We start from the raw sequence: 15379 nt of genomic DNA, 5'->3' as shown, positions 1-15379 counted from the left end.
GCCACTAGGAGCTTAGGTATATCAGTCACGCCCATCAAAGTGCTCCCGAGTCACTCCCATTCCTTTGTTGATCTGTAACCACTTCTACCAGTTTATCTGCTCTTCCTCTAATCAAACTCTGTTAATTTGTAAGGTCAGACCTTGCTAGGACAGTGAACTTGTATTGTAAGTTAATATTGTCTTTCTCCTCTCTTGTGTCTTTTGAATAGTTTACTTTAAAAGAATATCCTTTTTGTATGGACAAAGTAAGACATTAATTAATATGCTTTGGTAACATGGGATTTAATTGGCTTCAAATATTATTCACTCCCGAGCATCTGCCTTCTGGACTTAAGCCTCAGCTGCCCTTACTTCCTAGCACCCCTAAAAGCAGGGTCCCAACGAGGGACGGGATGGACTCAGGACAACCCGTGAGTTATGTGCTACCCTGGCATCGAGATGGGCCTGACCAAAGCGCCTAATGCTTAACTATATGTTAAGAGCTTGGTCATGGGCATGTCATGTTATGATCCAAAAGCAACGACGAGACTAGGACCCTGCTAGGGTTAGGAAAGACTAATCTGGCCTGAGCACTGTAGTTTGAGATCGAGGTAACCCCAGGAGAGCAATTCTATAAACTTAATGCGTCTCTTGCTATGTCCATACAAAATGATTTATAATATGAATACTTATATGTTAGTTGGACAAAGAGAGGAGAATCACACCCATGAGATTCTGCTCAGATTCTGCTCTTGGGCAAAGAAATTCTGTCCTAGTGAAAGCATCCCCTAAGGGATAGAACTTTACCCCCTATTGATTGTAACCACACCTATGCATAAGCCCCAGCACCACATCTGGCGCCGGATGTGGGGGGGGGGATTTAAGGTGGCTGTATGAGGGAACTGGGGGCGAGTTCCAGGGCAGATCCAGAGGAGAAGGAGAATGAAGTAGGATGGGGGAGGAAGAAGCAGGAGGAGAATCAGAGGAGAATGGAGATGGGGATGGAATAAACTGCAACTGAGACCAACCGGCTGGCCTCCGTTCCTTCCTTCGCCTGCCTCGTCATTGCCATCAACCTCCCCGGGGTGGGGGAAGGGGCTGGAGACTACCGAACTCAGGTGGCAGGAGAGACAGTGCCGCTGCCCTGTGCCCTGTGCTTGGCTCGGTGCAGTGAGGTGCTCCTTGCCCCGCTCCTTTTCTTTTTGTGTTTTTACACACTACACATAGTGCCACCTCTGTTGTTTTGATCCCTCTACTCATGTTTTATTTTATTTTAAAAAATTTGGAGTTTTTTACCAAAGGGGTGAGCCAGATCTGGTCTTCTCCTCCATAAGAATATTTGCACCACGGAAATCAGCCAATGTTACACATTGAGCTGAATTTTCAGACCTGAGGCTTGAATTGCTACCAATATGCCACCACTGTGAAAACAAGGGACACTATACAGCCAGCTTTGAACAATGACAAACACTTTTCATGAATGACAACTGAGATAACCAAGCAGTGGGTAGAGGTATCGGGCTCTCTGGTGGTGATGAAGATGCAGTAACTATGTGTGTCAGTACCATAAATACTAGTGCTATTGTATCCATGTGACCTAGACTATAATTTAGAAGTTTTGTTTTAAAGTCTAAAAATGGTAGCGTTAAGTAATGTCTGAGCTACAAGAGGAAAGAAACAGACAACTAGTTCACTTATATATGTAAAGAGAAATAAACAGAAAAGGGGGAGAGGAGTCTTATTTTAAAGAATTAAAAAATATGATAAAAAACTTCCAGGTAGATTTAAGAAGTCTTAAATCTTAAAAATTTATAAGAAACTCTTGGTTTAGGGCCCAAGTATGTGATTAACATATGTGAGGCCCTGAGTTTTATGCTAGTGATAATGATAATATTATAAATGCCTCTCATAGTAATTGTTATTTAAACATTACTATTTAAACATCTTTAATTGTGATAAAATATAAACAGTGTAAGATTTATCATCTTTGCCATTTTAAAGTATAAAATTTAGTAGGGTTGGTTAACTTTAAGTTGATTTTAGAAAATGGCCTAAAATAAAATTTGTGAGGGTGAGGGAATCATCTTTTTGTTTTTGTTTTACCTCTTAAACTCCTGTCACTAATATTCAAAATCATTTTCATCTTTGTAGGTACTAGACATTTTAGTTAGATTTGTATAGCAGCCCTGTTCTCTTTCTAAAAACCTTTGCCCACCATGCCATGGGTGACCAAATAAACAGGAAGAGTCTCCTAATCATATAGGTTGGCTACCCCCAGCTCAAACAGAACCTCCAGTGTGCCTCATCCTTTGTCCCCCAGTACACTAATCTGTTCTTTCTTCTAGAGAGTTCTAGTTGGCTCCACATGTTGGAGTGTCCCTGCACCTGTCTGCCTGACTTTCAGGAGCAAGCAGAAGTCCATGTTCTCCGTCTCTGTATCCACTGCCTTTCTCAGCCAAAGTGCTTCTCCAGCCTCCCATCATCAAATACCTGTACCTCTTTAGCCATCATCACTGCAGTCTTGTAGCATAGGGATTTGTCTCCACATTCTAATCTCCTTCTCTGGAATTTAAGTCCTTTGCATGATAGATTTTGCTTGTCCATCGTTTTACCCTTAAAAGCATCTGGTACAAGGTTTTGCACATAGTCATCATTCCGTGGAATTCTCCGTGGATTTGACTTTATAGTGCCTATATTGCTTTCCCCTCCTCCCCGTTGTCCCTCTCCCTTACTTTTCTTTCTCCTCATTCACTCTCCTCTCTCCTACTTCTCTCTTACTTCCCACCCCCTTTCTCTTTTGTTCTGTTTCTTTCTTTCCTCTCTATTTTCCCTTTCTCTGTCTCTGTCTCTGTCTCTCCCCCGCTCCACCCTCAATCACATAGTTTTCTCAATCAAAATACTTGTTTTTGTGGAGTGATTTTATTTAACATAGAAAATGGCTTGTTGAAGCTGAATTCTAACAGTCCAATGAGGACCAACCACAGAACTTCTTTCTTTAATCTGAAGTGTCACCTTTCTCATGAGCATGTAAAACTGGAACACTATCCAATCATGTGTTTGAAGGTGACTATCTATGCAAAGTCTAATGCTCTGACACCCGATGAAGGTGCAACAGTATTTCTACCTGAGATTGATTTTTCTAACATGGGAATGAGCTCTGCTGGGACCTTTATAATTAATGATCAGATCAAAGACAATTCTAGTAGTTTTCCTTTGCCTACTACCACTGTGAAAGAAGGCTATTCCTGTTTAGTTGATTTATTCATTAAACAATTTTTACCTATCGGTGCCAGACACTGAGCTAAAGACTCAAGAGTTATCCACGGCCTTGCCCTTCAAGGATTCACAATCAGGAAGAGATGAGAAAGCAATCGATATGTTCAAAGTCTCAGGCGAAATTGAGCCCTGAGGCTCAGACAATGACCCACTTCAGTGCATTTGCCCATCAGACTGCCATCTGTCCCCTCATGCTGCATGCTAAGCTTATGCCATCACTCCTTGTCGTGGCCGCTTTGGGCTCAAATGACCTTGGAGGCAATCTGAAATCAAGCTTGGAAGGCTGCTTAGAAAAGTTACCAGTCTGCACTTTGTGCTTCAAATAGAATTTCACAAACCTCTAATTGTCTTCTCTAAGCAGGCTGCCTGAATGACTGATTCCCAGCTTCTAGTGACTCCAAATACAGATTTCCATTCAGTCAGTCCATGCAGGACACCTTAGGGTGCCCGGAACATGGGTGGCTGCTCCTAGTGGCACAGGATAATAATTAGCACCAGCCAAGCAATGTGCGAAACGTCTCAACCTCCAGCTCATCTCTGAGGCAGAAAATGATCAAATCCTAACCTCAAGGGGCTCATCTGCAGAATTACCACCCCTCCCCCAGCCCTCCTAAACAGAGCCTCTGGTGTCAGATTTTCCCCCCTTGCTTTTTGCAAACATAAGCAGTCCGCTGAAACAACAGCTATGACTCAGTTCCTAGCGAACGCTGCTGCCCGAATTGATTTAGTCTGAGTTCAGATTTAGCACATAATCATGTTCAATTTGCTCCGCTGCACTGCCTAGAGATAAAAGGCTTGGGGGGTTGGGGGGAGAATAGCTTCAGCTTGTGTCAGTCTTGGTGGTGATGTCATTGCCGTGAGAGAGCTGCCGGCCGTTCCTTACTCCGCTGCAGACGCGGAGTGCTGTGAGCAGCAGGAGCAGCTCAGGTGCTGAGCTCCTGCGAGCCCCAGGGCCAGGCAGTAGCCCCTGCCGTTCTGTTCACAGCAAACCCCCACCTAGAGGCTCCTTCCGTCCAGCGCAACTCAGAAGGCGCCTAACTCTTTGTTGAAAATTCAGGAGGGGGAATGCCAGCCCCTAGCATGGACTGTGATGTTTCCACTCTTGTTGCCTGCGTGGTGGACATCGAGGTCTTTACCAATCAGGAGGTTAAGGTATGCACCCACAGTCTTCTTTCTCCTTCTTGCTGTTTCTGAAGCTGTTTGTCTCTGCCTGGGGGGGCTGCAGGAAACCTGACTTTGGTCCATAGTTTCTGGGCTTCTGCTCTACACTAGAAATGCTTGTGAGGAGGCAAGGCTATCTTAATTAGAATAAGTTAGAAGACCCATGGACCTCCGCCCCTTATGTTACTTGTGAATGTGAGAATGTCTGGTATTTTTTGTTTGTTTGTTTTGCCTTTTCTATTAGGTGAACCTAGTTTAGTCCTTTCACTGTAGAAATGTTTCTGTGGTCTCCTATCTATGTCAATGAGAATTGGCCAGTCCTTAATGAGAACAGAGGCTTTGTATTAGTAATGAAATGAAGAAAGCACAGATAATAAATACTTCATTTAGGAACCCCCACCCCAATGACTCTACGTGGTATGTCACATATTATGATACAGTGTGGTCTTCAAATTGAACAAAAGCTGTTCTACAGATAGCAGTTTCAATCTCTGCCTCTGTGGAAATCGAAGTTGAAGAGTATCTGCCTAAATATTCTTTGTCGGGCAAAGGAAGCAAGTAATTTTTCCTGAGCAGTTGTCCATAAAGAAAGTTCAGGCAGAAATAATTTCACCTCTTAAGTCAGTATTCCACAGTAGGCATTTGATCCTCCCTGACTGATGCCTGCATCCATTGTCTAATTGTTCTGGGTAATTGCCCCCCTGATGGTATTCATCCTCTTTTGTTCTTTCTTTTGGTTTTATATCATGGAACAATTCTATACTTGCAAAATGGGAGTTTTGATTTCTTCTCTCATGTTTAATATAAGAACTAGAGGTTTTAATATAGAGTCTTCAGATTTATACAGTTCTCTATCACACACATATACACATACACACACAGAGGACAATTGCTCCTGGTATGAGGAGAGAAAATAAAGAGGAATTAATTACATTATATAATCAACACCCACCCTTATTTTAGTCTTTAAAAAGACCCTGAATTCTTTCTAGTTGAGTTGCTGTTACCTCCCAGGTAAAGATTTCTGTATTTGCCAACATAGCACATGGCTCTGTCATTCAAGATGTAGTTTTGAACACTCTCTTGAAGTCAGGAATCTGGTTTATTGTTGCTGCATATTTTAGATGTATAGTCCTGTGTTTGCCAATTCTTATGCCAATGCTAGGGAAGTGTCTACCACCTGTCACATTGATGTTCAGAAAATTAGAATTGCTAGGCACTGCTTGTGGTTTGCTCTTGAATGGAAACATGCATGCAGAAACGAACTGTCCTGACAGTTGTGCCTGCCACAAGCATTCCAGAAACTCCCTCCAATTTAAAACCAATTTAGAGTCCACTTTGAGTCCTCTTCAAGCAACTATGGGAACAAAATTAAATATAGAGTAAAGCTCTATAGATCCTCCTGTCCTCATTGATTCTTTATTGTTTATCTGCTTTCCTTAAGAATATCTATGACAATAAAAATTTGAGGGGGTCCAAGACTTGATAGAGAGAAATTATCACAATAGGTCTGTAACATGCCATTGTGTTTATTTGTAAAGGATTTAAAACATGCTTATATGTTGCATTATTTATGATTTGTAAAATAATCTACTTGTCCAAACGGCCAGTATCTGAGTGAGAATATTGAGTGGAATTAGGAAAAACAAAGTTTTTGCTCCATCTGGTTGTACTTGAATGATTTGAATGATGTTCTGAAGAAAGTTGCACTTGAACTTGAAGATGGGTCCATTTTGGTACAGAAAGAGTGAGAATATGGGGGACAGGATTCCATTTTGTAGTCCAGTGAGTTAATGCATTTGACTGCAGTAGGATCTTTGAGAGAGATTGGAGGGGAAACAGAGGGAGAAAGTAGATCAGCCCTGATTATGAAAGAGCTGATGCTGTGCAGTAGAAATTTATGAACTTTGGGGAAAGATTCCCACTAGAAATATGTGTTGTATTTTCTTACTATTAACTTATCTCAACAATGAATTCGTTCCTCTGCAACAAATTACTTAAAATGTTTTAGTTTTCATCTAATTTATAATAAGGGTATAATACTAGTTCTTAACTCCCTGGCTTAATAGGAAATTAAATGAAATTATTCATTCACAATAATGAACATAGTGCTGAACACATTAGTATTCAGTAAATGTTAGCTCTTGCCCTCATTGTCATTGTCATTGTGATCTTTTCATTCATCTCTGAGGGTGATAGGTTACTTTTGCCAGTTAATTGAAATATCTTAACTCCAGCCGAGATTATAATGATGACCCAACAAACAGAGTGTTTCCAGCAGAGAGAAAGAGGGAGAGAGAGAGAGGGAGTCTAGCAACTTAGAAAACATGGCCCTTTCTCTTAATTATTTGATAGAAAATACTATTACTATCATAAATTTTGTGCTAAATAAAATGGAGAAACATAAAAAAATTAAAGCAGGCTTTTTTCAACAAAGAAGTTTGTTGAGAAAAAAGCATTTTTCTCAACAAAGAAGTTTGTTGAGAAAAATCTGTATGTTTCTTGCTCAAAAGCGAGCATTATTTATTGTCATGATGAGAGGGTCAAAGTCAAATTCTGTCACCAAACAGTCTCCCCAAAGGTATAGTTCATTCACTGCCAATAATAGACTCATAGTGGCCAGGAGTTTATTTTCAGTCTTTGATACTTATTATCAGAGAGAAGTGAGGCACCTCGTGAGGGTTTACCTTACCTAGTTGTATCTAGCTTCTTGATGTCAGGACTTTTGTGCTTCATAACTTTCCTTCCTATTTGTAGAACCCTTAGGAAATCAGCTTCACCAGTGTGAAACAACCAGACAACACTCATCAACAATGTATGGTTTATTTGAAAGGGTAGAGGCAAATGCAAATTCTATGTCTTATGATGGTTTAGCCTCATCCTTCACCGTGGATCTTAGCTCACCACACTGTGGGGAGTCTTCAGATTCCAATTTCTTAAATTTTGTCAAAGCTACTAGGCAGTAACAAAAAGGGGGATAAATCAAACAAATAACATTCTGCTCTATTTGTTTTTCTCCAAAATTCCATTGGTGGTGTTGTGAACTCGGCTATTATGTAGCAGCATTCAGAGATGAAATTTTAATCTTTAATAGAAAGTGATAGGATGAACTATAGAATTGGTGTGGGGGGTTGTGAATGTGAAGGGCTAATTTTTCTTTAAGATTGTGTTCATATTTCTGAAAATAGTCTTCTCCCACAAGTAGCCAAACATTTGGAAAAATTAAAGACATTCAATGATGCATAAATGAAATTTCCAGATTGCTTCAGTATAGTACTTTTTAAAATAGATTGTTTATTTGTATCCCTTGAATATTGTTTAAGACTTTTATCAATTTCCAAGCCCCATGCCTAGAACTTCTAACTTGGTTGGTCTGTGTGGAACTTGGGCAAAAATGATACTATTTTTTGTATGATAAAAGAGCTTGAAGAAAAACAAAGCAGAGTGAGAAGATCCAGTTCTGAAGGGGAAAGTACTATGGAAGCCCTGCAAGCTCCAATTTCCTAAATTTTAACAAAGTGACTAGGTCAACAGTATCAAAAAGAAGAAGGAATTAGGCGAATGAATTCCACCATGTTTGTCTTTCTCCGGAAATTCCATTGGCCATTTTTTAATAAGAGACCAGTGAAAGTATTATGACAACTTATTAAATATTATTGTTTCAATGTTATTTAGAGACAGGAAGTAGTGAGACAGCTATGTATCCTAAGGGGAAAGGATTCTATAGATATAATAGTAGATTCAGTAATGTGTTCTTACCAAGCTCCTGATATAACCTATTTTAATCATCCATTCATTGGGTGGCCTACTGAGGCTGTCATTATCTTGCTGCTGGCTCTGTGCTCAGGGATAATTCCTGATAGGTAGGGCTCAGGAGACTGTATGGGACGCAGGGATCAAAACTAGCTTGGCTGCATGCAAGGATAGAGTCCTACCAGCTTTACTCTTGCTAGAACCCCCGTTATTATCTTATACCATCATTTATATATTTTTTGAGGGAGCATTGAACTATTTCTGTCTCTTCAGGGAAAATTCCCAGCCTAGTGCTTGTAGGTCATTTCTAGTAGTGGTGGAGTATCATGGATTCTGGTAATAGAACTCAGAGCCTCACACATGCAAGTCATGTGCTCAATCACTGAATTATAGCTGCGGTCCCATAATTTTTATTTTTAAGGATTCACCTTATAAAATAATTTATTCATTTTAGAAATTATGCTTAACCTAATTTCCCTAATTCTCTCATTTGTTTTAGATCTCTTGACTCTTGCAGAAGGGAGAATTATACACAGAAATTTGTTCCTCAAATATTTTTTCATGGCTTTAGAATCTTAGGGTTGCTGTAAGACTTTTATTTAAAAGTCTCTGCTCTTCTATCTCCTTCTAGAAGAGCAGAGATTTTTCCCTGTTGATTCATCCTATTTTTCTCTTCTCTGTTGTTGTGAAGATCTGAGTGGCCTTGGGAAAGTCTTTTAACTATTCTGGACACATGGTATCTTGCTGAGAAAAAGTGCTTAATTATTTTGTGTGTTTTTTTCCTATTCACACAACAGTATGCCATGACTAATAATATTTGTTATGTGTGAATTTCACATAACAAAAGACAAAAGAAAGTGGTGTATCATGGTTATTCAATACAAAGGATTCTCTGTTATTCAAGTCACAAATTTTAAATTAGTTGTCTTATTTGAAAGAGTCACAGGAGAGGGTTGGAATGAAGTTTGTGTCATGTAATTTTTACTTTGCTTTGAGGAGAGACAGTTGACATGGGTGAATATGTGCGTATTGAGCTGATTTAAAAAATAAAGTGGTGGGCTTATCATGAGAACTGGACAACTGCTTGCCTATTTCATATGCTTTTTGCAAATGCACACTACAGAGAGGAACTTGCTATAATTGTGACTTTATGTCTCTACAGATGTCTAAAATTGTTTCTGAACTTCACAAACCATTGTGCTTACTTAATTACTATAAAAGAGTTTGAGTCGTACATAATTTAATTCTCAAAATCTGAAACTTTTTAGAGATTATTTATGGCAACTTCTAGAAAACAAAATGTTAACCAAAATTCTCATTATTAAGCAACTGTTATGTGAAGTAATATTTGTTACATTTCTCCTTCAGTTTAGTTTATGAAAACCAAGGGGGGTAGGAATGGGGTGACATGTAAGTAATAGCTTCTAACCCTCTAGCAAAAGAAAAAATTGTTTTATCTGATAATAAAATGAACTAGAATCAAGAACCTTTTGAAAATAAATGAATTGATGTAAAACTAAATATTAATTTGGATATTAATCCTAAAACTGTTTTAAGAAACATATTCTTATGGTATGCAGTATTATGCATTTTCTTTTCTCTAAAGAAGTAGTTAACTACTTCCATAGAGTGGGGAGTGATCATATGCAAGTGGAAATTGCTCCCTGAGATACAGATTTTTGAGACACCTGAGAAAAACCAGCTACATTATTCCACTAATAGCATTCCTAAACATGAAAGTTAACTACAAAATGCTCATTTCAAGTACTCTGGTGCAGCCGGCCAACCCGCTCCGAGGGGCCAGGGAGAACCCACAGCAGCACCTGCGGGCCCAGTGCTCTGTCGGGGAGCCCTCCTGAGCACAGAGCCAGACGGCCCCCGAGCACTGCCAGGGATGAGTCTAACTCCCCAGACACGCCCAGACCCTGCTGGTGGGGGTCCCTAGGAATGCTCTGGACAGCCTTCAGGACGGAAATGCCACTGACTCCCACATTCTCCAGCCGAGTCTTCACTTGTAGAATCAAGGGGGTTCTCAAAAGCAAGTGGGTGGTGACTCTTCACAGCAGCCACCCAGGGGCCCAGTTGCCTCTGAACTCCTACCCGAAGCAAGAGTAGACAATTCCCGGGGCTGGAGCGAGAGCACAGGGGGGAGGGTGTTGGCCTAATTGGAACTCTAAACTAACCTGACTGTCATATTTGCTTTTAAAAAAATCTAGTAACTTTCCACAATAAAAAATTTAAAAAAAAATCTAAAAATCTAAAAACCCATTGTTCTCCTAAATACCCCTAGTTTCTCAGGTTTTAATGTAAAATCAGAGTACCATGTGCATTCCACCTGTGATAGTATGATTACCAACCATTTATAAAGGTCTCATCAAGAACCGGCACGCCCTCGGCCCAGATAAATCCGGAGCCGCTGAGCGCGAATCGGACCCTCTCGCCTAAAGACTTTGATTCCAAAGATGTAACACATTCGGGCATCCAGCGCAACATCCGATAGCGATGCACTGGGACACCAAACTGGGCTACAACTCTGTGCTGCCGGGGGTGGATTTTTTTTTTCCTCCCCACCCTGTCTTCCTGCATGGAAAGCGGCAGGCTGGCGGCACCCATGTGACAGGCGCCATCTTCTGTGACTCCAAACCCACAGGTATTCGGATTTTACTTTGGGGGCTCCCAGGAACTCATGGGAAGGGGGCGTAACCGGCACGCCCTCGGCCCAGATAAACCCGGAGCCACTGAGCGCGAATCGGACCCTCTCACCTAAAGACTTTGAATTCAGAGACTTCTTACAGCAATGCACTGGGACTGTGAGCTGGGCTATGTAATTTCTGGCAGAATTTTCCCTGGACTTTATACAGAAATCCAAAACCGCGCGGACGCAGCAGCGTCTGCGCGACTTAACATTTATAATTGTCAGCAATGTGAAACGGTTCCATTTGAAGAGGTCTCGCTTGGGGGGGAAACTCCAAATAATAGCAGTAAGTTTTTGTTGAAATATTGAAGGTTTTTAATGTAGCAGCCACCTCTGGACTGTGAACTAAGCAAAAGCCCCACGCTGGCCGACGCGGTGTGGCGTACACCATACTATGAGGCGCAGGAAGGGGGATGAGGGGGAAAAAGGAAAAAAAAAAAGGGAAAAGGAAAAAGAAAAAAAAAGAGAGAGAGAGAGTTATGTCAACTATAGTGAGTTTTGTGTTGAATTATGGAATGTAATCAAGGTAAAGAAAAAATGAAGTGAAATTCATTAGTTATACAGTAGGGGGTAGGGGGTGGGGGCGGGGGGTATACTGGGGTTTCTGGTGGTGGAATATGGGCACTGGTGAAGGGATGGGTGTTTGAATATTGTATAACTGACATATAAACCTGAGAACTTTGTAACTTTCCACATGGTGATTTAATAAAAATTAAAAAAAAAGGTCTTATCAAGCTTAGAATTGACAAGTAAAAAGAAAATAATACCTAAAACATTATTATTACTTTATAGGTTTAGGCAACAAGCTTAATGGACATTGCAATTTGTGGTACATAGGCCATCTTTCCAGTGAAGATCATAAACTTTCCAACCCACGCGTGGCCCAGAATTTACACTTTATGTAAAGGGTTCTCCATGTAAGGAGACTGTATCTCTCCCCTGCTTTAGATCTAAACTGAATCAAACCAAGGTCTTTAAAACATTGAAAGATCAATCAGTCTTTTTCTTTTAAATTTTTCTTTTGCTGTGTTGGGGATCAAATCCAGAGTCTCACATACAAGAGGTATAAGCTCGGAGCTGGAGCGATAGTACAGCAGGTAGGGCATTTGCCTTGCACGTGGCTGACCCATGTTCAATTTCCAGCATCCCATAGGTCCCCCGAGCACTGCCAGGAGTAATTCGTGGGTGCAAAACCAGGAGTAACCCCTGTGCATCGGCAGGTGTGACCCAAAAAGAAAAAAAAGAGATATAAGCTCTTTTTAGTCACAGCCCAAGCCCAAAGAGATAATTTAACCAATTTTTGAAATAGATAAAAATGTATACCCCTCAATATAGAAGAAAAAAATTATCTTAAAAGTATTTTAGTGCCAGAGGTATAGTACAGTGGGTAAAGTGCTGGCCTTGCATGTAGCAACCTGGATTTTAATCCGTGGCACCCTGTATGATGGTGTGTGTGGAGGAAGGGTTACCAGGGCCACGCTCATAACATCATGGATACCAGGGAAGTTAGCCAAAGCCTTGAGTGTGCAAGGCATGTGCTCTGCACTGAGGCCACATTCCAGGGGCTCTTCTCCTATATTTTATCAGAGAAGGAAGCATTACTGTTATCACTGTCATCACTGTCATCCGTTGTTCATCGATTTGCTTGAGCAGGCACCAGTAACATCTCCATTGTGAGACTTGTTACTGTTTTTGGCATATCGAATGTGCCCTGGGTAGCTTGCCAGGCTCTGCCCTGCGGGCGAGATACTCTTGGTAGCTTGCCGGGCTCTCCAAGAGGGGCAGAGGAATCGAACCTTGGTCTGCTGCGTGCAAGGCAGATGCCCTACCGCTGTGCTGTCGCTCCAACCCATTTTTATTAATTGATAGTTGCAATCATTTTTTTTGTCAGTACAATTTTGTGGCAATTCTAGGCATAAGTGGTGATTTTGGTTTTATTTTAAAATGTGATTTAAAATTTTATTATTCCATCCAGTTGCACGTAGGGGGTATGTGCTGGGAAATGCAGCAGTTCAAAAAACAATAGACTAAAGGGCTGGAGGGGTAGTACAGCAAGTATGGTGTTTGCTTAGCATGCAGCCAACCCCAGTTGGATCTCTGGCATCCCATATGGTCCCCGAGCACCGCCAGGAGTAATTTCTGAATGCAGAGCCAGGAGTAACCTCTGTGCATCGCCAGATGTGACCCAAAAAGCCAAAACAAAAACAATAGACTCATACCACAACCATTGATTATAGGATCCTTCTCCTCTCTCTTTCCTGATTAACCATATACTTTCATAACAGGGTGAGGGGGAGTATTTTAGTAATTGTAGGGCAGTGGTAGTAAAATAATAACTCTACTTTACTTAAATAATGATTTGAGACAGTGCTTTCTGAAATATAAACAAGTTGGCTTTCTCACAGAAGAATACCAAAGTAAGCAAGGCTAAACAATTCATAATAGGTGACTTAAAGTAGAATTTTTGTTCATGATACAAGACAAGATCTCTTGGTGTAGTATTATCACAGCCTGTATCAGTAGAACTTCGAATAGGACTGATCTCATCTTCTGTGATTCCATTGCACCGTTAGGTATTGACTAATAAATCACCTTAGGCCACCTTTCCTAGAATTGGATACATAAGCCATGAGCAAACTTAATAATAGCAACAATATATTGAGCACTTACTGTTTGTCAAGCATTATACAAAGTGCTTTTATTCATTCATTCATTCATCAAATATGTATTGAGGCCATTTCATGTTCAAGGCCTCACACCAGTCTCTGGAGATACAGAGATTAATAGTCTGAGATGCAAATAGATGCAAAAGTCTATGCTCTGCCATTGTGCAGTGCTAGGCTTTCTTCCACGCAGTTTTGCTCTTCAAAAAAGAGATGCAGTTTTGACCTCTAAAGAGACTGCCTGTGCTGACCTAGGTCCTGTGAGAAGGACGCTAACTCAGACTCCCAGGTTGGAATTCTCTACTTAATTTCTTGGTCACTATGTGACCTTAATGTAGGTAGCCTTATCCCTCTCTGTGCCTGTTTGCTCAAAGGCTCTGCCATGATATTTATATATGTATTTATATATATGGTTTATATATGTACTGATGTATATATGGGCTGGAGCGATAGCACAGTGGGTAGGGCATTTGCCTTGCATGTGGCCGACCTGGGTTTAATTCCTCTGTCCCTCTAGGAGAGACCAGAAAACTACTGAGAGTGTCTTGCCCGCATGACAGAGCCTGGCAAGTTACCTGTGGTATATTCAATATGCCAAAAACTGTAACAACAGGTCTCACAATGGAGATGTTACTGGTGCCCGCTCGAGCAAATTGATGAGCAACAGGATGACAGTGATACAGTGATATATATATATGTATATATATATATACATATATATATATATACTGATAGTGCCTACCTCATAAGTTCATTGTAAGGATTCAATTAAATTAGACAGAAAAACAAATAAGCACACAACACAATGGCTAACAGAGGGAACATGGCTTTTTATTTCCCTTCCTCTTCGTCATCTTACTGCCCCTGATCATGGCAGACACTTTGCAGGGCAGCAGTGACCTCCTCATTCAGTGACACTCTGACGTCACAGAATGAGAATGAAAAGGGATTGGCTCCCCAGACAAGGAGAAGGGACTTTGCAGCCCCTTGGGAGATGAAGAGGGATAAATAAACGAGGAAGTTATTGATGCTAACTGAGTTTATGGAAAGAGAGGGCACCTGAATGAAGTCCCAGCCCACCAAACTTCAGATGCTGGTATAGTTAACTGTGGTGCTCACCATAGGCTGGCTATTTCACTTGCCATGCTTGTGCATATGCTTACTTGGCATCCCCGTTTTTAAAGAGTGTGATAGATACACACATAACTAGAGGTGCACTGGAAATTACACACTGTTGAGGAACCGGGAGGTCCCAGACATCAGAATTACTGGGACTGAATGCACTCAGCATGTGTGAGCAGCACTAGGTATCTAACTCATATCCTCATGCTTCCTAAGGCAGGCTCTTTGCTATTAAAACATCCTCAGGCCTCCCTTGTGCCCAATTCTAATAAGCAGTGAGAAGTAAGTAAGCATGACAGAATACAAAAGTCTTAAGACAAAACATCCATTCAGGAGAAGATAGGTTATGTGCAAGATCTACTTTTTCAGATTACATTTGAAACATCTCTTTGAGCAGGAGTAGGAAGTGGAGTTAGGGACTATTTTCACCATAGTGATGCAGTAAAACTATAATTGCAATACTTTCAGTATTGCCCTTCACTAGATATTTCTAGTTTGAAATTGTGCAGATGGATGGAAATTAGATTAATTACTCAAGTTGAGCTAAATTCTCTTTGCTTAATACATATTTTTCTAGAAAAGAAATGTTTCCTGCCATGCACATCTAACTCTAGCTGCCTATTAACTTGCATCATAAAATTAGTAAACAGTCTGTGATATTAAAAATTAAGCCAAAAGTTTTACTATCTATTGCCTAATTGAATAACTTGTAGTTTGAATTATTAATAAG

General features: G+C 40.6%; 1 protein-coding gene across 3 annotated transcripts in view; it reads left to right on the top strand.

Annotated features, from left to right (window-relative positions):
* RCAN2 (regulator of calcineurin 2) overlaps positions 1 to 15379 on the top strand; it is a 339550-nt gene that overhangs the window by 224089 nt on the left and 100082 nt on the right. The window contains exon 1 of one of the 3 annotated variants that reach the window (XM_004605837.2): positions 4067 to 4407. The exons of the other annotated variants lie outside the window; for them this stretch is intronic. Within the exon in view, the coding sequence (XP_004605894.1) occupies positions 4321 to 4407 (87 nt within the window). The 5' untranslated portion in view covers positions 4067 to 4320. Of the gene's footprint in view, positions 1 to 4066; positions 4408 to 15379 lie in introns of those variants that run through there. 3 annotated transcript variants of the gene reach the window in all.

This window comes from Sorex araneus, chromosome 4 (assembly GCF_027595985.1).
Source record: "Sorex araneus isolate mSorAra2 chromosome 4, mSorAra2.pri, whole genome shotgun sequence".
NCBI classification, from domain to species: Eukaryota; Metazoa; Chordata; class Mammalia; order Eulipotyphla; family Soricidae; genus Sorex; species Sorex araneus.
Note: the sequence above shows the minus strand (reverse complement) of the source record. Positions and strands in the feature narration are given on the sequence as shown.